This window comes from Sturnira hondurensis, unplaced genomic scaffold, assembly GCF_014824575.4.
Source record: "Sturnira hondurensis isolate 20B ecotype Veracruz unplaced genomic scaffold, ASM1482457v3 Scaffold0019835, whole genome shotgun sequence".
Lineage (NCBI taxonomy): Eukaryota > Metazoa > Chordata > Mammalia > Chiroptera > Phyllostomidae > Sturnira > Sturnira hondurensis.
In genome coordinates, this window is record NW_028092466.1 from 4,492,236 (window position 1) to 4,514,235 (window position 22,000).

General features: G+C 55.8%; 2 protein-coding genes across 4 annotated transcripts; both read left to right on the plus strand.

Annotated features, from left to right (window-relative positions):
* The first annotated feature begins 590 nt into the window (after positions 1-590).
* On the plus strand, positions 591-4,329 carry VAMP2 (vesicle associated membrane protein 2). Of its 2 annotated transcripts, none has more exons than XM_037028332.1 (5): positions 591-737; positions 1,183-1,303; positions 1,759-1,917; positions 2,002-2,053; positions 3,659-4,329. In XM_037028332.1, coding segments are annotated over exons 1-5 (552 nt in total). In that variant the 5' UTR covers positions 591-735; the 3' UTR covers positions 3,877-4,329. The 2 variants fall into 2 exon arrangements, with proteins under 2 accessions (XP_036884227.1, XP_036884228.1); XM_037028333.1 differs by lacking the exon at positions 3,659-4,329 and adding an exon at positions 2,635-3,449 and having other exon boundaries at positions 592-737.
* A 4,612-nt stretch (positions 4,330-8,941) lies between these two features.
* Positions 8,942-21,197, plus strand: PER1 (period circadian regulator 1). 2 transcript variants are annotated; one of them, XM_037028096.1, is made up of 23 exons: positions 8,942-10,054; positions 11,503-11,921; positions 12,040-12,138; positions 12,232-12,386; positions 12,479-12,600; positions 12,692-12,893; positions 13,046-13,097; positions 13,224-13,366; positions 13,709-13,787; positions 13,865-13,971; positions 14,142-14,295; positions 14,376-14,484; positions 14,572-14,703; positions 14,915-15,020; positions 15,130-15,301; positions 15,388-15,515; positions 15,737-15,913; positions 16,539-16,781; positions 17,651-18,264; positions 18,661-18,847; positions 19,057-19,246; positions 19,754-19,904; positions 20,310-21,197. In XM_037028096.1, exons 1-23 carry the CDS (start codon positions 9,965-9,967, stop codon positions 20,571-20,573), a joined length of 4,095 nt encoding a protein of 1,364 aa, XP_036883991.1. In that variant the 5' UTR covers positions 8,942-9,964; the 3' UTR covers positions 20,574-21,197. The 2 variants fall into 2 exon arrangements, with proteins under 2 accessions (XP_036883991.1, XP_036883992.1); XM_037028097.1 differs by lacking the exon at positions 15,737-15,913.
* The last annotated feature ends 803 nt before the right edge of the window (positions 21,198-22,000 follow it).

Sequence of the window (22,000 nt, forward strand, 5' to 3'; positions counted from 1 at the left end):
TTACCTCAGTCGGTCCTAGCCTGCCAAGCACCCCTGGTCTGAACTCCAGTTGTGTGGAGGGGTAACTTTCACACCGCAGTGACTTAGCTAGGATATGGGGGAAGGGCCTGCCTCATATCCTTTCCTTCATAGTCTCCTCCTACTCAGGGCCCATGGACTCCAGATCTCCTTTGGGACATCCACCTGCAGGGTGGTTCCCAACTCCACCTCAGCACCAGGGTCCCAGTTATTCTCATTGCCCTGGGACCTGTACTTACCCTTTCTGACTTCCCACCCCCAGCCCGTACCAAGGGCTGAAGACCAGTCACCAGGCATTGGGACCTGGCTAAAGGGTGAGACCTTGGGCTGGAGGGGCGCTGACTGATTTAGAGGCTTGGGGGAGGCTGTGTGGTCTCTGGTCCCCGGAGGCAAGCTGGCAGGTAGCGTGCGGAAGCCGCAGCCGAATAGCGGCGAGAGGTGAGGGGACCGGGCTGCGCCCAGACGGCGGCCCCGCGGGCAGACCCCCAGCCCCGCCCCGCCCCGCCCCGCCCCGCCCCCGCGGCCCGGCACCGGACCAGTTACCAAGGCGCCCCACCCCCGTCCGCAGTGCCCGGATGTGGGTGACGTGCGGCCGCCATCTTCCCGTCCCCGGCAGCCAGCGCCAGTCGGAGCTAGCGCGAGCTGTCTCCGCTGCTGGTGCTGCCGGTGCTGCCGACATCTCTGTCGCTGCGAAGTCCTGCGCTCGTTACTCCTGCCATGTGAGTCAGCCGCCCTTGCCCTTCCCGCACTGGCCTGAGCCGACCGCCACCTTGGGGACGGGGGCAGGGTTCGACCCGCGCCCAACGCCCGGAGGCCGGGCCAGCGCCCGTGACTGCGCGCGGGCGGTGGCTGCGGGAAGGAACAGACCCGGTGTCTGCCCTCTAGCCCCGCCCCTGTCATTTCGGGTTGACCCCAGACCTTGTCTCTGAGGCCGTCCTCATTTAACGGGCGGGGAAACCGAGGCCTGGATGGGGGAGGGGGTCTCATTCAAGGTCACGCATCTTAGGCGGTGTGGCCGGACGGTATCCAGGGCTCCCATCGGGTGGCCTTCTTCCCGGGAAGGAAGAAGGGAGGGACAGATGGATGGACAGGCAGATGGGCGGAGCCCTGACTGCGGGGCCGAAGCATTCAGGCCCTGGGTCTTACTTTGTTTCTTCCCCTCAGGTCGGCTACCGCTGCCACCGCCCCCCCTGCCGCCCCGGCTGGGGAGGGAGGTCCCCCTGGGCCCCCTCCAAACCTCACCAGTAACAGAAGACTGCAGCAGACACAGGCCCAGGTGGATGAGGTGAGTTGGGGAGGGGAGGGTGTGCCAAGGGCAGTGGGAAGGACCCTGTGGGCTGGCAAACTAGTGTGGGGATCCACTTGGGCTAGGGGTGATGACAGGTCACGTTTATAAGTTTTGGAACAAAGATACCGTGCCCCATTCCTGTCAGCATGCACTTGGAAGGTCCCCGAAGTGTTAGCTTTGTTAGCCTGGGTGTTTCAGCCTGGGCAGATGTGCTGTGGTGACAGGCAGGCTGCTTGAAACTCGATAGAGGGTGCTGCTTAGACATCTGAGATGTCTGGCTATCAGCATGCTCCTAATATGTGTTTCTTGCATGTGCTCAAGTGTGGCATAAATGACCTATTTGTGGCCTGGCAACATCAGGATGCATGTTATATATGTAGGCACATGGTGGTCCCAGAGTGCCCTCATTGTAGTGGGCCTTGGCACACCCCCTGCCTTGTGGTCTTCTTCAGGTGGTGGACATCATGAGGGTGAATGTGGACAAGGTCCTAGAGCGGGACCAGAAGCTATCGGAGCTGGACGACCGTGCGGATGCACTCCAGGCAGGAGCCTCCCAGTTTGAAACAAGTGCAGCCAAGCTCAAGCGCAAATACTGGTGGAAAAACCTCAAGGTAAGGGTGGAACCAGTTAGAAGGACTGGTGGGTGAATGGCGGTTTCATGGTCCATCTCACTGACTCTCCCCTCTCACCTCCAGATGATGATCATCTTGGGAGTGATTTGCGCCATCATCCTCATCCTCATCATTGGTGAGTATGGTAGGAGTGGGTAGGGCCCTTTTCTTTGGAGAGGTTTCCCCTACGAGTTCTGCAAAAAGCACATATTCAGCAAAAAGCATATAAAGCTGCCAGCGGTGGCTCTGATTCATGTAGAGCCCAAAAGTTTGATGTTGTTTAGCCTGCGCTTTGTCTGGTTGTAGACAATTCTAAGATTTTTGGAAACAGGAAAGCTGGTGGATCCCCACTGCTCCCTTGAGAACCTGTTGTGCCTAAGACCCCAGTCTGGGAACCCTGGAATTGGGGACTAGAGAGCAGGAAAGGCCTGGGGGAATTGAGACATGGCTAGGGAGCCATTGTTTAAGTGCTCCTGGTTTCAGAGGCCATGGCATGGGGGTCTCTAGCCCCAAGGCCATGGCATGGAGTTGAAGGGACCTTAGAACCCACCTGTCCAGCCCCCCTTGCTTTACATGGGAATAATCTGAGGCCCAGAGGGGAAGGGATATTGGCCAGCTGGGGAGTGGGGAGGGTGGAAGCAGGGCCAGGCCTGACACACTGCTTTCTCTCCTCTTTCTCCCCTCTCCCTCTTCTTCCTTCTTTTTCCGTCTATATAGTTTACTTCAGCTCTTAAACCCCTGAGGAGCCTGCCCAGAGAAGGGCCTCTCATCCCCACCCATCCCCAGCCGTTACCCCACCTCCCAGCCATATCTTCCAGCCCCCCACCCGTGTGTGTGTCTGTGTGTGTGCCCCCCTGTAAATAGCCAGCTGTTATTTATACATATATAATATTATATATATTTGGTCTGTTTGTAGTTTTATTACTAGAAGATTTTTCTGGTTGTCCTTTAACACCCCTTCCTGAGGTTCCCATCACCTTTCTCTTTCCTTCCTTCCCTTTCCCAGTTTTCCTGACCAGCCCCAAGTTCCTTCATTTGCATCTGCTATGCAATAGTCCCTCTTCCTCTCCTTTCCTTGGATTTAGCTGATCCTTCCTCCCACCCTGGCCTTCCCCATACCGCCACCCTCCCTACAAAGAACAAAAACAAAAAGCAATTGTCCAGGCCTCCCTAGGTGCATCTTTGCATTATTTGGGAGGCTCTGAGACTGGCCTATCCCACTTGGTCCTAAGAATCCCAAGGTCTGGGAGCTCCCAGCATGTTAATTAGCATTCATTTGTATACTGACATCCCTTTCAGTTTCCTTTTTTGTTCATCACTCTTCTGTTCATTCTTTCAACCCGTGGTTGATTGGTTAGTTTGGTTTTTTCCACTGAGGAATTAGTCCTCATTGGTCACTGTATCACAGTTTTATTTGCATGACATTATTTGTAGGTGGTGGGGAGCCTGGGCTTTTGGGGAGCCAGGCTGTTCTGGCCCCCCGAATCATCGCCTAACCCCTGTAGTCCAGTTTGCCTCCTCTACCCCATTTTCCAAACCTCTTGTCCCCTCCTCTCCCTCCCTGGAGCTGGTGTGTAAGTGTCTTGGAGTTCAGTGCGTTATGATGGACCAATAATTCTGCCACATGGAGTTTCTCCCCACATTCCTGATTCCCAGTTTTCATGTGGAGGGCTCAACTGACATTCCCATGGGGTCTCCCTCCCTCCCATCTGTCTGATCTTCCCCATCCTCCTCCCACCAGGAGAGTTGGGGGTTGGCCACAATCTGATCTCTTTTGGGAGAGGTGGCTGCGGATGTCTGAGGGGTCATCACTGCCTTGGAGAGGAGTGGAGCAGGGCAGAGAATCTTGTCAGTTCCTGCCTGAAGTCTCCTCTGGCCCCATCCCTCCTGGGGGTTGGACTGAAAACCCTCCTCCCCAGTTTGGAGGGTGTTGCCTCCTTCACTGCCCAGCTCCTCTGACTGCCCCCATCCTGAATTCAGGGTGGGGGGTACTAGTCACTGCCAATGTATGTGTGGGACTTGTTGGAAGATGGGGGTTCTTGCCCTTCTCCAGGGCGGTTGAGCCCAGAGAGACCTGTCTTCTCCTTAGGTGAAGTGATAGAGGAAAGGTCTAACGTCTTTTTAAATGGCACAATTTGGGGGGGGTCTGAGGGTACAGTCCCTTAAACTGTCACTCAAGGGGACCCCCCAACTCTTTCCCCCACACTCAAGGTTTCTGTGTGGAGGCGGAGCAGGGAGATCTAAGATGTGGTATGAAAGGGTAGGGAGAGATGCTGGGGGTGGGGGTGCTGTGCTCTAGATCCCCCATAATATCCCAGTGTCCTCTGCCCCCCATTCCCTCACCCCATGCCCCCAATTCTGTGGCGCATCCAGATTGTGAAAATGTACAATAAATGTGTAATGAGTAACTAAGTGGTGTCTGTTTTGAGATCTTTTCTTAACCAGTGGGAAAGGTATTGGATCTGCAGGTTTAACCAGAAGGTTGAGAAGATATATTGGGAAGGAACCGAGCTTTGCTGGAGGGCCTGACCTTGGGCAGGGCAAAGTGTGATTCCCACAGTGGCCACGCGGGGGCACCAAGCGGCTTCAAGCGTGGTTAATGGGAAATGTTGATGGTTCCTGTGTCACACCCTGGTGAACCTTGAGGTCTAGGTTTCCCAGCTTTCCCTCCTCCATTGGCTGAGGGTATGCTCTTAGTGTTTGTTGGGTCCCTTTTAGCCCTTAATTTAACTCCCAGACACTGTACAGTCGCTTCTGTATTCATTTACACCTCCATCTGAAGTGAATGGCCTACTTCAGTGAAGCATCTCTTCCCCTTAGTACTTAGCACAGTCCGTCATACAGAAGAGGTTAATAAATACTGAACAAATTGGCCCTTACTGCTGCACTCTGTTATCAAACTCATGACACTAGTCCATGATGCCTCTGTTACGGCACCCTAGCTTTCTTGTCCCCAGGTGCTTTAACAATGAGTAGCCTAGATAGTGTTTCCCAAACTTACCAGTTCTTAAGAACTACCAGGAATTCTTTGAAAATAGATTTTTAGGCCCCTTCCCTGGAGATTCTGATTCAGCAGTTTAAGGGGCTGAGATGATTTTTATAATTAAGTACACAGTTATCAGTGTTCACCATTTTTTAAGGGTTTATGACATTCCCATCAGTGCTGGGGACTTTTTTGTATTTCATCTACTGAATACTTAAGGTTTAGGGTTCCCATAGGTACTAGTACCTGCTTTCTTTATAGTGCTAGGGACCCGAGTTCAAATCTTGGCCTCATTACTGACTACTGCGTTAATCCGGACAGATTATGTAACCTTTCTGGTAAGAACAGATACTACACTTGATTTTAGCCAGATGACCGAGAAGCGATTTGTAACCTTTCTGGATCTCAGTCTCATTTGTGAGGCAGTGGGTAGTAAGGAAGCCGGCCTCTGGGTTTATGAGAAGGGCCTGAATCCATAGAAAATCTAGGAGCCCGCTGTCATGATCTTTATCCTCATGGTGGCAGTGAGATCTGAAGACAGCTCTTCACTCTATTGTTCACACCTTCCAGCCTCTGGGAGCCTCGGGGACTGAGGGCAGATGTCTCAGCTCTAGGGAAGGCGGTGACAGGGTGCAGAAGCTGCGGCTCTCAAGCTGAGACTGCTCCCTCTCAGGGTCTCCACACGCAGCGCCCGTATCAAAGCCACGGCCGCACTCTTCAGCCACACCAGCGCCTGCGCAGACTACAGCCTTCTGTGCAGTGTCGTCAAGGAAAATCCCCAGCTTCTAGGTAAACAAGATGCCGCGTGAGACCGCCCGCACGTGTCCGCTACTGCTCCGAAACCTCTCAGCCTATGAGAAAGATTAGAGGGTTGGGCCGGCATTCGCGTCACGGCATTAGGCAAGTATGGGGATACTGCCACAGCCAATATGAGCTTCGGAAGTGGATGGAGGAGCGGCTTTCTGTCAATCAACGAGCACTGTGGGCGGCCCGCCCGCACGTGGATCTGTCACTGAGGATTGGCAAACTGACTAATGAGATGATGACGGGCGGCAGGCAGCACCAATGGTGGCTGTGCGGAGGTCTGCCCAAGGCACGCGGCGCAGGGCATGGATCCGCACCCTTAGGCCAATAAGCTTGAGGGGCGTGGCATCCCAGCTGGTGGGCGGGCCTGCAGGAGCAAGTCCCAGTTTCTGTGGCGCTAGTTAGGAAGACGCTGGACACCTGCGTGCTTGTCAAGCGGTAAGTGCTCAGGGGTAGGGGTAGATGAGCGGTGGTGAGTTTTTCTGGGGTGCTGTGTTCTGACAGTAGGGTTGTTAATGGAGTGTGTGTGCGTGTGTGGGGTTGGGGGAGGGCGTGGGGATCCTGGGAATGCATGATCACAGCGGTGGGAGCCCTGATCCTCCTGGGGAATAGAGACCAGAACTCAGCATTGGAGGGACAGGGGTTGGGGACTAGGGGGTGCCTCCGAGATCCGATCCTTCACCACCCTAGGCCACCTGGACCCTTGACTGCCAGGGAGGTTGGGGATCGGAAGCTCTCAGCGACCTAAGGGAGCTGAGACCCCTGCTCTCGAGGAAGTACAGGGTCGGGGGTTTCTGAGAGTGTGGGGGACCTTCCAGTGCATGGCTGCTGTCTAGGTATGTGCCTTAAGCACTTGAAAGAGGCAGGGGTTCTGAGCTGCAGGGACACCCTGGTAGGGTAGGTAGGAGGATTCAAAGGTTTGACATTTTGATGATTTGTGTGACTCTGAGCCAGTCATGTCACAGCTCTGGATGTCTTATGTGTAAAGGGAAGCCATCCTTGGGAGTAAAGGTGAGGTAGCAACTGTTGAATCCTGAGAGGGAGGAAGGTGTTGTACAGACTGGCTGTGCATGTCTTCCTGAGACCCTGAAGGTGAGGAGGAACTAACAGGGTACTCTGGTAACTGTACAAACAACTATGTCTGTAGGAAAGGTGGAAGAGTGATGAAATTGGGGTTCCTAGGACATCACTGGGGCTGGTAGCTGCTAGGATAATCTCAAGGACTTTGGGAATGTGTGAAAACTGGGCTGTGATAACTGGAAATGTGTAGGGAGTGCACACTGAATATCCTAAATGAGAGAAGGAGTTGGATGGAGTCTGTGTTCCAGGCACCAAACTCAATTGCCTGGACATTTGAGACGTTCAGGTTCCCCAGTGCTGTGTAACCCTTCACAGGTTCCAGCATGACAAGCCATTATCAGAGGTCACATTTGAACTCTGAGCTCTATTTGTTAAGAGCCTGAGAACATATTATGAGGCAATTTAGTCAACTTTAGAGACTCGTGAGCCTTAGTAAGCCCTTGTGCAATGGGGAGTATCCATCTCACAGGACTGTTCTGGGGATTAAATAAAATAATGTATGTAAAATGCTTGACACAATGCCTGGATCATGTTTTTAAAATTATTTAGCTAAAAAATGCCTATAGGCTGATGAAACAACAGTGGCAGAGTGAGAGATTTATGTGATTTTTTTGCTTAAAAATTATTCTTACATTTGCAAGTTTTTCTGCAAGTTTTGGTGACTCCCTCTGCATTTCCCTCTTCCTGGTTCTGGTCTTCAGGCACCTGCCCAAATCCCTCATTCCATCCTTTTACCCCTCTCCCAAGAGCCAGGCCTAGGCTGAGCCACTTGCTGTCCCAGTTCGGTTTTCTCATCCTAGATCCATTCTCCTCCCTTCCCCTCCTCCCTCTTTGCCATGGTAACGAGAGATTCAGGCTCTGAAGGGGGCCTTTGAAAGAGCAAAGGTACGTGTTCTCTCACAAAACCTGGGCCTCCAGCTTCCCCACCCTGGCAGTTTGGAATTCGGCCAGCAAATGTGGGAAAGCCAGTGCCAAGAGCTGTAGGAACAAGCCTAGGGGAGGGCGATGCGTGTCTGGAAGAACCAAACATAGGGGCGAGGGAGGGGGACCCCTTCCTTCTAATCCTCTCTCCAGGAATCCCTGGCTTTGGGACAGACGCCTGTCGTTGGGTTGGGGGAGGCGTCTGGGTTTGTGCTTGTCCTGGGCCACCATCCAAAAGAACACGATGTTCCTTAGTGCGCTGGCCGCCGCCCTCGGGCTGGCCGCAATCCAAACCGCTGCCTCCCCAGCCTCCCTGCCCCACATTCCCCCCCCCCCCCCCCCCCGCTTCCTCGCCCCGCCCCCTTCCTCAGCTTTGACGTCACCACTGTCTCCCGCCCCCTCTCTTCCATTGACGGCAGCAGGGCCTGGTTACTGTGGGGACCATGAGGCAGGACAACCAGGGCCGTGGGAGCAGGTGAGGATTGCTGGAGCACTGGACCCTTTTGTCTATGCAAGAAATAAAGATGGAGGTGGAGGTGGGAGAACAAGGACTGTCTGTGTCAGGGCAGATTATACCTAAATTCCTGAGGAGAACTGGGATGGAAGAAAAATTGTTTCCAGAGAAGAGGTGTCTGAAAACCAGGGACAGGGCCACAGTATGTGAGATTGGGGTACATTTCCAAGTAGAGAAGTCTGAAAATCCAGGCTCTTAAACCCTTTGTTTCCTGTGTTTTCTTGCTTTTTAGCTTATATTAATTCCCCACCCCTCAGCTTTCCATAGAGCCTGCCCCCAACCCCTCAATGGGCAACACCACTTTAAGGAAAGCTTAGGCCACGTGACAGGGGCATGCACACACAGCTGATTATGTCAGCATTAGCTGGGCAGGGGGGGGGCCTCTTCACTTGCCAACCACATTTTCAGGGAGCCCTGACAGAAGCCGCTTGTCACAGCTCTGGATGGAGTGGGTCTGTGTAGCTGCAGCTCTCCTCGGCCCAGCCTGGCACTTCATCCTCCAAATCAGGCCCTTGTTCTTTTTTTAGGATTCAGTGTTCTGCTCCCTCTTTTTTTTTAAAAGGTTGTAATGTTCAGCTCCTTCCTCATTGGCTGAAGCCCCTGCCCCTCTCCTATCCTTTTTTATTTTTAAATTATTTATTGATTTTAGAGATAGGAAAGGAGAAATAATGATTTGTTCCACTTATTTATGCATTCATTGGTTGACTCTTGAATATGCCTTGATGGGGGATCGAACTCACAAACTTGACATATTGAGATGATGCTCTAACCAACCGAATTACAAAATCACTCCTTTTCTATTGGTCACCTGCCATGTGTCAAGTTCTACCCTAGGGCCTAGGCAATACAGTAGAGAGATGATGTCCTTGGCTTTCTCTTTTCCTAATGGCGGGGATCTGAAGCCCTTGCACCCCATGGGCCTTTCACTGTCTAGGGTCTCTCAGGCACTCCCTCTGTTCCCCTGTAACCCTGGGTTTCTGGTCCCTCACTTTTGGGGCAGCCCTGAGGGCTGCTGCATCCTCAAGAAACACTAGTCACCCAGTAGGCTGCCCAGAGATCATTTTTTCTGATTGGACATGGAAACACCTGCCATTGTTTCCCTTCACAGGCCCTATTGGCTCTGGCCGCCCATTGTATTATTAGTATGCTTCACTCCCACTCTCCCACCCCCACCCCAGCACACATGGATATTCAGTTGCTTTCCTCCTATCTGTCCAAGTATTCGAAGTGTCAGATGAAAGGGTTGTGTTAAACAGCTTTACTATGATGACAAAGCTGGGGAAGGGAACCCAGGAAAGGTAAAGTCAGGTTTCTGTCTGTACCCCTCCTCCCAGGGACCAGCTATCTCATTCATCTTAGTACACTCCCCAGGGTTTGCATTTCCTTTCCCACCCCTAGCAAGGCCACGGTGTCCTGCAAGTCTGCTCAGTTCACCAATTGAATATTTCTTAAACACCCTCTGCGGCCAGAGCATTTTCCCGGAAGAGGCACAGTTTACTTCCCCTCCCCTCCCTTTCAGTATTCACTGTACAAGGCGTCCTGCTCCCAAAGGCTGGGCGGTGGTGTCTGGGGCCCTTCATTTTAGTGCCAGCACCCAGATCCACGTGCGCCCGAGTGTGTGACACAGCCCTGACCTCAGTAGAGGCCAGTAGCCAATCAGGGACCAGGATGAGATTCCCCAGCCAATCGAGGGCGGGGTCTGTGGCTCCCGGGCGGGAGGCCAAGGAGGGGCAGTGCCTGGCATTATGCAACCCGCCTCCTGGCCCCGCGGAGCTTCCACTCGGCTGCGGGCTGCAACGGCGGGCAGGCTACCGAAGGGGACTCGCGCGGGACAGGTAGGCGTTTCCTTGACCACCTGGGGGCTGGTTACCAACCCCATACCGGACCGTCATTTCCAGCATAATGTGCCGCTTTCGACCTAGGCGCTCAAATGGCCCACCAATAATCCGTCTTCCTTGCCGCTGTGCACTCGCTCTCTGCCCCGGGGTATCCAGCTGATTCTTGAAATCCTGCACTGGATGTCTGTACTTCTTGACCCTCTTACCTCCTGTTTGCTCCGCACTCCCAGCTCTTCCGGTCCCACACCTGACCTTCCTGCCTTCTTTCTTGTCACTCGGGGGTCTCCAGTTTTCCCTGGGTAGCAGGATCCCTCTGACTTTCCACGCTCCCCTCTCTCCCCCCTCAATCCCTGGCCCGGCGCCGGCCGTGATGTCAGCCCGTTTCGGGCTGGAACATCCCGTTCCCAGCTTTAGTTCCTGCTGTTGGCCACAGCCTTCCCTTTTCTCTTGGCGCTCAGAAAATGCTGGGGGGGGGGGGTATGATTGGACCTGGAGTAGGGGAAGAAATGTCCGTTGGCTGTTGTGTATACCCTGTTCAGAGCTGAGTGTGTCTGCTTCTGATGGGGGCGGGGTGCCGTTGTCTAGAAAAGTAGCAGACTGAGGAAAGAGAATTCCTGGGCCCCTGACAATGGCACATACTGGCTTTGGTTCTGAGAGTCAGGAGAAGGCATAGGGGCCGGAGAAGGTAAGGCTGTGTGCTAATAACCAGAATGACTCGGATCCAGGCGAGCGTTAGGCTGTGGGGCTTTTGTGTGGAGGGCGGTGGCGGTTGTGTTTTGCCCGGGGGAGCAGGGCCAGTCTGCTGAACCTCGATGGGCCACCTCTCTCAGGGGACTGAGGCTGTACTTGAGGTGGGCGAACCCTGGCCACACCCGCCTGTATGGGAGTAGGTAGATCCCCTTCTTCCACTGGGAAATGGGGGAGGGTCGCTCCTCCCGCCCTCCTGTGGTCCCTCCAGCAACCGCTGAGCTCAACTGCTGACGTCGGTTTCCCTGGTGACCATGGCGGTGGCGGAAGCTCATGGTGGGACCGCGCATGTCCCTGCGCATGTGCAGCGGGGGTGGCGCCGCCCGCAGATAAAATTAGCCCTGAGACCTAAATATAGGAGGCGACTAGCTCACCCCCCTGCTCAGAGGCCTTGGAATCTTAGGCAGAGTGGGAGACCGATGGGAATTTGGGGCTGGAAGGTGTCCAGACTTTGTGCCACAGCCGTAGTTTTAGTACATTGCTCAGGCTGTACTTACCCAGGCCACGGTGGCAAGGAATGAGCCTCCCCACCTCAAACCCCCTACATGGACAAGAAACAGAACTTAGGAAAAGCTCCCTGTTAGAAGCCGGGGTCCCAAGAGCCTGGGGACCAGTGGGGGTAGGGTCTGAGTGAAGCTGGCAGGTACTGTGAACAGCCCAACTTTCTCTAAGCCATCTTTCTTGGTCTCCCTCTTCAGGTACTGGCTGTGGTCGAACTTCTCAATCTCAGAGGCTTGGGTCCTCTACCTCACTCGCCTAGCCAGGCCTCTTGGCCCCCTTGTGCATCCGTGGTGGCCTCTCCGTCATCGCTGTTTTCTGTCTGCCCTCCCCATGGCCCAGACATGAGTGGCCCCCTAGAAGGGGCTGATGGGGGAGGGGACCCCAGGCCAGGGGAATCATTTTGTCCTGGAGGGGCCCAATCCCCTGGGCCCCCACAGCACCGGTCTTGTCCTGGCCCCAGCTTGGCTGATGACACGGATGCCAACAGCAATGGCTCAAGTGGCAATGAGTCCAACGGGCCCGAGTCCAGAGGTGCATCTCAGCGTAGCTCACATAGCTCTTCCTCTGGCAATGGCAAGGACTCGGCCCTGCTGGAGACCACTGAGAGCAGCAAGAGGTGTGTACAGATGTGTGTTACAGGGTCTGGGAGTGGCTCAGGAGCAGTCTGGGCTAGGAGAAAGGCCCATGCTGCTAGTCACTTTCTCTTCATCTCAAGCCTGTTGCTTCTCCTTTAGCACAAACTCTCAGAGCCCCTCACCACCCAGCAGTTCCATTGCCTACAGCCTCCTGAGTGCCAGCTCGGAGCAGGACAATCCATCTACCAGTGGCTGCAGGTTTGTGGGGTAAGGGCTGGGGAAGAGGCTGGGAACCTGGGCTGTGCTTTGAGGCTGATGCCCATACCCTCTCCCTTCTGGTGGGCCTTGCAGCAGTGAACAGTCAGCCCGTGCAAGGACCCAGAAGGAACTCATGACAGCACTGCGGGAGCTCAAGCTTCGGCTGCCACCAGAGCACCGAGGCAAGGGCCGCTCTGGGACCCTGGCCACACTACAGTACGCGCTGGCCTGTGTCAAGCAGGTGCAAGGTGAGTGGTGCTTACCAGGAGTGCAGTGGCCAGGTCCTGGGCTACTGTGGTGGAGCCGTCTCACTGAATGCTCCACTGTCCTCGCCCTGTAGCTAACCAGGAATACTACCAGCAGTGGAGCCTGGAGGAGGGTGAGCCCTGTGCCATGGACATGTCCACCTATACTCTGGAGGAGCTGGAGCACATCACGTCTGAGTACACACTTCGCAACCAGGTCAGCCGCAGCCTGGCCTCTCTGTGGTAACTCACCCTCATCCCTACTCCCATGGCTTCTGAATCCGCTCTTTCCTTACCTTCCTGCCCAGGATACCTTCTCCGTGGCTGTCTCCTTCCTGACAGGCCGAATCATCTACATTTCGGAGCAGGCAGGCATCCTGCTGCACTGTAAGCGGGACGTGTTTCGGGGTGCCCGCTTCTCAGAGCTCCTGGCTCCCCAGGATGTGGGCGTCTTCTATGGTTCCACTGCCCCATCTCGCCTGCCCACCTGGGGCACTGGGGCTTCAGCAGGTGAGGTCCCCAAGTGCCTGCAGGGGGGATGAGTAGTCACAGGAAGCTCCTTCTGTGGGGGACCAGGGGACCCGAGATATTCATTGTTGGGGTCTTCTCAGCCCAGGTAGGGTGTAGGGGCCTGTGCTCACCACTCTCTTGGTCTGCCCCAGGTTCAGGCTTCAGGGACTTCACCCAGGAGAAGTCTGTCTTTTGCCGTATCAGGTAGGTGGGGGAAGTGGGAGCTTTCCACACATTTCCCTTCTTTACTGTGTGAATCCTGACCTTGAGGTGGAGGGTGGGTGGCCTTTCATTGACAGTCCTCTAACACCTTTTTCTTTCCCTTGCTAGAGGTGGTCCTGACCGGGATGCAGGACCTCGGTACCAGCCATTTCGCCTCACTCCATATGTGACCAAAATCCGAGTCTCTGATGGGACCCCGGCACAGCCGTGCTGCTTGCTCATTGCAGAGCGAATCCACTCGGGTTACGAAGGTGGGCAGGCCAGGGGCCTAGCTGTGGGTGAGGCAGGGCATAACTTTGGGAGGCGTGATTCAGCCCCTCAGGAAGGTGTTGTAAAGAGGAGGGTTTGAGGCCTCCTTTAGAAGTAGAGTTGGATAAGAGTCCTCAGCTAGGAGAGGGTAAAGCAGAGTGCCTCGTTCTCAGCTCTTTACTAGTGTGGGTCACAAGAGTGGTCCAGGCCACCTTTGTAGGCCAGAAGGCCCAGGGAAGGGCTGTGGGGAGGATTGCCAGCTGGCCTGGGCCCCAGGTGGCATGCGGGGCTGAGGAGCTGGACCATTTCAGATGAAATCCAGTGGCTACATTTTCTGTGCTCAGCTCCCCGGATCCCTCCAGACAAAAGAATCTTCACTACACGGCACACACCCAGCTGCCTCTTCCAGGATGTGGATGAAAGGTGAGGTCAGGACCTGGAGGAAAAGTGGGTGGCCAGGGCTGAGGCCATGGCCAGACTGATGCCTCCTCCCATTTCAGGGCTGCCCCACTGCTGGGCTACCTCCCCCAGGATCTTCTGGGAGCCCCAGTGCTCCTGTTCCTGCACCCTGAAGACCGGCCCCTCATGCTGGCCATCCACAAGAAGAGTGAGTTCCTCTCACCCTGCTCTTCCTTCCTGGCTATCTGCAAGGCTTCTTAATGGATGCCCCTGTGGTTATGTCTCTGAGTGCCTTGCTCTTCTAGACTTCCTGTGCAGTGGCTCTGTGTCTTAGCTCTCCTTCCTGCTCACCCACACCTTATTTTCCATTCCCTTCAGTCCTACAGCTGGCTGGCCAGCCCTTTGACCACTCTCCTATCCGTTTCTGTGCCCGTAATGGGGAATATGTCACCATGGACACCAGTTGGGCCGGCTTTGTGCACCCCTGGAGCCGCAAAGTGGCCTTTGTGTTGGGCCGCCACAAAGTACGAACGTAAGTTGGCCATGACCCAGAGCTGGCATTGGATAGTATGGGAAGGGGAAGGGTTCGACTCACCCTTTTCCACCTCGCAGGGCACCCCTGAATGAGGACGTGTTCACTCCCCCGGTCCCCAGCCCAGCCCTGTCCCTGGACTCTGATATTCAGGAACTATCAGAGCAGATCCATCGGCTGCTGTTACAGGTGAGAGTTGAGGAGAGGAGGCTTGGGAGGTGAAGAAGGGGTGAGGGGCGGGGCTGTAGATACCTAACCTGTTCCCCTCTGCCCCAGCCTGTGCACAGCCCCAGCCCCGCAGGCCTCTGTGGAGTTGGCCCCGTGACTTCCCCGGGCCCTCTCTTCAGCCCTGGCTCCTCCAGTGATAGCAACGGGGGTGATGCTGAGGGGCCTGGGCCTCCTGCCCTGGTGAGTGTCCTCCCGATTCACCCCTCCAGTTGCCCATTCCCCTGTCCTTGGAACCAGCATTGCCAGTCCCATCTGCCTCATCCCCTCTCCATTTCTCCCTGCTCTCATCATGGCCTCCAAGTCTCCCCACTGGTTCCTCTTATTGCACTGTGTCCTGGACCCCCGACACTGGCCAGGACCCCTCCCAATGCTGCCCTGCTCTGTCCCACAGGTGACCTTCCAGCAGATCTGTAAGGATGTCCATCTGGTGAAGCACCAAGGGCAGCAGCTTTTTATTGAGTCCCGGGCTCGGCCTCTGCCCCGAACCCGCCTCCCTGGTGAGTTGGTGTGGGTGTGGGCGCAGGTGAGAGGTGAGACTAGGTGGTCCTCCCGACCTTCACCTCAACCCAGAGGAGCTTTCTTCTCTTTTTTTCCTCCTCGATTCAGCTACAGGCACATTTAAGGCCAAGACCCTTCACTGCCAGTCCCCAGACCCAGAGCTGCAGGCAGACCCTGCTTTAGTCCAGGCCCCACAAGCCTTGGCCCCTGAGGAGGCCGAGAGGAAAGAAGCTTCCAGTTGCTCCTATCAGCAGATCAACTGCCTGGACAGCATCCTCAGGTAAGGCCAGTCTGGCGCCTCTCCCTCTTGGGCACTGACCTTGCCTACCCCAGGCCCTGCCCTCATGTCTTCTGGGGCGTCGCCAGGTACCTGGAGAGCTGCAACATCCCCAGCACAACCAAGCGTAAATGTGCCTCCTCCTCTTACACCGCCTCCTCAGCCTCCGACGATGACAAACAGAGGACAGGTCCAGTGTCTGTGGGGACCAAGAAAGGTAAAGACCTGGTGCATGCCCTGTTTTCACTGCCCGGCTGCTGACCCTGTGTCTCTGCCCTTTTGCCTTGGGGCCCCCACCTCGCTCTGCCCTGACCCCTGCCAGCCTCCGGATTTCCAGACCCCCTCCCTGCTGTCCATCCTCCCTCCTCCTCCCTGGGGTTTCCTCTCCTGACCTCTGGTGGGGGCAGTGGTGGTAACTGGCACCATCTCTTTGCACAGATCCATTGGCAGTGCTGTCTGGGGAGGGGGCCACCCCTCAGAAGGAGCCGGTGGTAGGAGGTACCCTGAGCCCGCTCGCCCTAGCCAATAAGGCGGAGAGTGTGGTGTCTGTCACCAGTCAGTGTAGCTTCAGCTCCACCATCGTCCATGTGGGAGACAAGAAGCCCCCGGAGTCGGGTATGGGCTTGGAGTAAGGGGGCAGTGCCCGGGCTCCCCTTGGTCCCCTAGCCAGAGCTCCCTCCTGCCTGCCTTTTCCTGCCCCTTCTGGCCCTAATGGAGAGAAGGAGGCCTCCATCTTAGCTTGGAGCTGCCACTTCTTGCCTCCACCCCTACCAGCCTTTGCTGCTTTGTCTTTTCCTGACCCTGCTTCCTGTGTTCTTACTGTCAGTTCACACACAAAGTGTGGGCTAGGGGGTTCCACCTGAGGTATGACCACAGAGAGTCAGAAAAACCTGTTGAAAAATGCTGAAGGGCATTGCCCTTCAAAATGTGGGAGGGAAGAGAAGGGGGTGGGCTTCCCTTCTAAAGAGAGTCATGGCGCTGTCATCCTTGGGTAGTGCCGCCAGAGGGGACCGAGTATCTTCTGCCACGCTGGGACAGCTTTAGAGAAGCTGCATGGAGAAGAGGGCCCCGAGCCAGCCCTCAGTGGGGAGGGGGGCAGGAGATGCGCACAGGGCCCAGGCTTGGCTGTGGGGCAGAGGCCAGGGGTTGGCTAAGCTGTTGGACAGGGAGGGTGGTGTGGTAGTGTTAACTAACCCCTGAGGTGATTCCGGTGACCTTTCTCCCTTCTCCCCTTCCTCAGACATCATCATGATGGAGGACCTGCCTGGCCTGGTTCCAGGTCCAGTTCCCAGCCCAGCCCCTAGCCCCACGGTAGCCCCTGACCCAGCCCCGGATGCCTACCGCCCCGTGGGCCTGACCAAGGCCGTGCTATCCCTGCACACACAGAAGGAGGAGCAGGCCTTCCTTAGCCGCTTCCGTGATCTCGGCAGGCTGCGTGGACTCAATGGCTCCTCCATGGCCCCCTCAGCCCCTGGAGAGCGAGGTAGCCACCCTTTACCTCTCTGACCCTGTCCTCTGCCAGGTCTCAGACTAGACCAGTGGGGAGGGGGCTCTTGAGGGAGATGTTCTTGCTCCAGGGACGCAGGCTGGTGTTTCCTTCACCACCAGCACCCCGCCCAGGGATAGGCACTGGTTAGCCCCTCCCCAGGAGCCTGGGGTTCCCGGCTGCAGCTAGAGGAGGGCAGCCTCTGGGGGGCCGGCACTGAGGCAGGCAGGAGGAGGTACTCTGCTCCAGGTAAGCTGCTTCAGGTCCAACCTGGGGGCAGGGGTAGAAAGTATGCCTACTTAGACTCAGTTGTTGCCGATTGAGAGATCTATATGGACTCTGGGCCAAATACAGGCAAGGAGAGCTGGAACTACTCTGGGTGGGGCCAGGCTTCAAGGACAGGTGGCAGCCCAGCAGATGCCTGAAGGAGGCTTCCTGTAGGCAGATGCAGGGGTCTGAGCTAGGCAGAGTGTGGCCTTGACTGGCAGAAGGAGCACAACATTGGCGGTGCCTGAGGGAGTTTGGCACATGGACTGAAGCCTCCTGCCCGTTCATTTATGGACCCCCCCCCGCTCCTCCTATCTGCCAGTGTGCTGTCTCTGGGTGCACACCTCCGACTCCTTCCCTCATGTAACATCCTCTCCCTTCCTTTCTCAATAAATCTCCCTGTCCCTGCCTCCTGTGATTTTTTGCTGAACGGTTCCCATGTCCCCAGAGCTGCCTCTGTTCTCTTTGGTCTGGGAAGCTAGACTCTCTGTTTAGGGCCTTTGCCTGCCCTCTCCCTGGTTAGAAAGGTAGGGCAGTAGGGTGGCAGGGGCACTCAGCCCCAAGTTGAGGCTCTCACTAACCCTGGTTTCTCCCCGCAGGCTGCCACCATGGCCCCACACCCCCCAGCCGCCGACACCACTGCCGATCTAAAGCCAAGCGCTCACGTCACCACCAGACCCCCCGGGCCGAATCCCCCTGCTTTATCTCCCACCCTTCACCTGTTCCACCCTCTGCCTCCTGGCCCCCACCACCAGCTGCTGCTCCCTTCCCCGCTGTGGTCCAGCCCTATCCCCTCCCAGTGTTCTCTCCTCGAGGTGGCCCCCAGCCTCTTTTCCCTGCCCCCACATCTGTGCCCCCTGCAACTTTCCCTGCCCCACTGGTGACCCCAGTTGTGGCCTTAGTGCTGCCTAACTATCTGTTCCCCACCCCATCCAGCTATCCCTACGGGGTACCTCAGACTCCTGCAGAGGGGCCTCCTACCCCTGCCTCCCACTCCCCTTCTTCTCCGTCCCTGCCCCCACCACCCCCCAGCCCTCCCCACCACTCGGACTCTCCACTATTCAACTCAAGATGCAGCTCCCCACTCCAGCTAAATCTGCTGCAGCTTGAGGAGCCCCCTCGTGTTGAGGGGGGTGCTGTTTCAGGGGGCCCTGTGAGCAGTGCTGGGCCCCTGCCTCCCAGTGAGGAGGCGGCTGAGCCAGAGGCCAGACTGGTGAGCACTGACCCCGCTGTGTTCTCTTACAGTCTTCGCGCAACCCTCCCCCACTTGCTCCTCCACCGCGTGCTTTTGCTGCCTTCTACCTGCCTGATATCTCCATCTCCACAAGATGGTGTAGGGAGGTGGGAGACCCCAGCTGAATTTCTGGATAAGGTAGAAATCAGCTGCCTAATCTATAAAGGGAGCCAGTAACTTCTGAGTGCATCTGACACTTGGAAACAGTCCAGTGTCATGTCCCTATGCTTCGCCTGCTCTCTCATTCTGGCCCCACTGTCAGAGTGGGATCAGAGACCACCTGGGTTGGTGTGCCCCATAACCAGTGGAAACAGTTGAAGGGAAACCCAGGTGTTGAGCGCTTAATTCCTCCCCATTGCCTTCCTTCCCCTCCAGGTGGAGGTAACTGAGTCCTCCAATCAGGACGCACTTTCAGGCTCCAGTGACCTCCTGGAGTTGTTGCTGCAGGAAGACTCTCGCTCTGGCACAGGCTCTGCTGCCTCAGGCTCCTTGGGATCCGGCTTGGGCTCCGGGTCTGGTTCAGGCTCCCATGAGGGGGGCAGCACCTCAGCCAGTGTCACACGTGAGTGGCCACCCTCCATTACCTCCCCGGGTAGGACAGTGACTGGGGAGTTGGGAGGCCAGGCACTATCTTGGCTGAGCAGCCTGGGCCCATGTTGTGCCTCCTGAGGGCAGTGGGATGGACACGTTTGTGGCCTTGAAGGAGGCTTTGCAGTGTCCCAGAGATGGAAGCCCTGGCTGGCCTGACGTTGGCTGACCCCTGCTTCACAGGCAGCAGTCAGAGCAGCCACACAAGCAAGTACTTCGGCAGCATAGACTCTTCTGAGGCTGAGGCTGGGGCTGCCCAGGCCAGGGCTGAGCCTGGGGACCAGGTCATTAAGTACGTGCTCCAGGACCCCATCTGGCTACTCATGGCCAACGCTGACCAGCGTGTCATGATGACCTACCAGGTGCCATCCAGGTGAGGAGTTTGAGGCCTCCTTGGCCACCCTCTTTCCACAGCTAATTAGGGGTTTTCTTTTCTGGGGCTGGCTCTGCTCTGTGGCTTTCTATCTCATCCCCTGCCTTTTGGAGCCCCCTCATCAGTTCCTTCCAGACTGAGGATAGCTTCCCTGGTCTTGGAAGCCCTGAACTCTGCCCTGGCTGGTGTGGCTCAATGGATTGAGTACCAGTTCAATTCTCGGTCAGGGCCTAGATTGCGGGCCAGGTCCCAGGCTGGGGGTGTACCAGAGGCAACCAATCAGTGTATCCCTTGCACATCGATGTTTCTCTCCCTTTTACTCTGTCCCTTCTCTTCTGTCTGAAAATAAGTAAATAAAAATAAAAAAGAAGTCCTGAACTCCCAGAGCACCAGTTCCGAGGAGGAGCATGAGGCAGTGGATAGGGAGTTTGGTAGAGGAAAAATGCCAGCCTCATGGACCCTGGTCCCTCCTCTGAGCCTTTGCCTTCTGAACCCTTCCCTGGGCAGGGACGTAGCCTCTGTGCTGAAGCAGGACCGAGAACGGCTCCGGGCCATGCAGAAACAGCAGCCTCGGTTTTCGGAGGACCAGCGGAGGGAACTGGGTGCTGTGCACTCCTGGGTCCGGAAGGGTCAGCTGCCTCGGGTCCTTGATGTAAAGGTGAGAGGAGAAGTCTGGGCTGGGAGGGAGGAGAAAGAATTGAGCTCAAGTCAGAAGGATAGAGATTAAGGGCTGACTCCTTTTATTGTCATTGGATCATTCTGAAGGATGGTGATTCCACTAAGTTTGCTGCTAGGTTACATAGTATTAAACCACACAAATTTTTGTAGACCTTTTCTGGACCAATTGTGTGCTGATGTACATTGGGACTTTTCCATAGTAGGGTCTAGATACATGGGGTACAGTGCATTTTCCAATCTTGACCCCATGTGCGTCTTTGTGGACTAGTGTTTCTTCCAAGTACATTTCGGGAAGTCTCTTGGGCTGGGGGGCAAGGGAGCTGGGGTAGCGGGTCATCAGTAACTGACCCTTGCCTGACTCACTCATTCCCTTTTTCCCTCCAAGGCCTGTGTGGACTGCGGTAGTAGCACCCAAGACCCTGGCCACCCTGATGACCCACTCTTCTCAGGACTGGATGGATTGGGGCTGGAGCCCATGGAGGAGGGTGGAGGCGAAGGTGGTGGTGGTTGTGAAGATGAGGGTGAAGAGGCCCAGGTCCAAGCAGGGGCAGGGGTCTCAGGCTCTCAGGACATGGCCATGGAAGAGGAGGAGCAAGGTGGGAGCTTGTCTAGTCCAGCCTTACCTGCCACAGACAATGGCACCAGCTAGACTACATTTTGGAGTGCACTACACCTCCAGGAGTGCATGAGAAGCTTCCTTCTTCCACGCCCAACTCTCAGAACTCAGTTGTGGCTGGACCAACCAGTAGCAAACTGCCCCAGATTCTCCTGCTATGGGGGCTGGACCCCCATCACCAGCCCAGGATCCAGGTGCTACCTCTGGCCTCTGAGGGAGTAGCGGGTGGAACTCTCCAGAGAAGCGTCATCTCCCACTGCTGGTGAAGAGTCCTTCCTTCCTTGGACAGAGCTGCTGACAGGCTGCTGAAGTGGTCTCTTCAAGTCCCAGCTGAGCTCTAGTCCTGGTCCCCGAGGGTTGGGGCTGCACTTATTTATTGAGCGAGGCAGTCCTCTTTCCTGCCTCCTCTCCAGATGGGAGGAGGAGGGCCTGAGGCCCAAGCAGGAGCCAATGGTCCAAACCCCTAGCTGCTCCAGGGTGGGGGCAGTTGGTGGACCATGGAGTCCCTGGTGCTGCCCCTCAGGTGGGACCCAGGTGTTCTCAGCTGTACCCTCTACCGATGACATTTGTGTTTTTGATATTGTGTCTGTTAATATTTTTTAATACAAAAACAAAAAAACAAAACCCAGGACTTTGTGGAATAAAGTTTGCAGGTTGGGTGAGGCACGGTCTTTGTGGGGAGGTATGGCCCTGCTTCCAGGAGAGTGGTGGTGAGAGTGTGCAATTCCTAGCCCTCTTCTCCCCACACCCTTTCCAGCTGAAGGGTCTTGCTGAACTTGCTAAATCTCCACCTAATTCAAACCCTGCTCTCACCTCTAACATGACTCAGCTGTGTTTGTCCAGGGATGGAGAAATGAGGACCAACTTGTGGCTAAGGGCAGGGGTCAGGTTTTATGGGAGACAATTTATCCACGGACCAGCAATGGATGGGATGGTTTCGGGATGAATCAAGTGCATTACATTCAAGCTCACCTCTTCTGTGCTACCTAGTTCTTAGGTCCGCCTCCCAGAGGCTGGGGATCCCTGGGTAAGGGCTTTACTTAGGCAAGCTCCATTGTGGGTCATGGTGCCTGAGTGAGGGGAAAACCCCCTTAACCCCATAGTGTCCTGAAGCAGTTGAGGGCCTTTGGCTTTTTTGTCACCACACAGGAAAAGGCCTGAGGGTGTCTAGGTGGCTAAGGGAGCAGGAGTCACACACCCATGTGTGGTCAAGTTGGCCCCCAAAGTGTGGATGGAGGGGCAGAGCATTAACTTTCTGGTTTAGATCGCAGAACCTAGGAAGGGAAGGGGAAACTGGAAGGGATCAGTTACTGAGGGCTTTGGATCAGCTGTTGTTCTGTAATTATTTCTCACTGGCCGCCTAAGTAGTCCATCTATCTGTAGATGTGGCACTTGGCTTGGACGGTTAAAGTGCCTGTCCATAGTAAACAGGAGATCTTGGATTCCGATCCCTGCAGTAC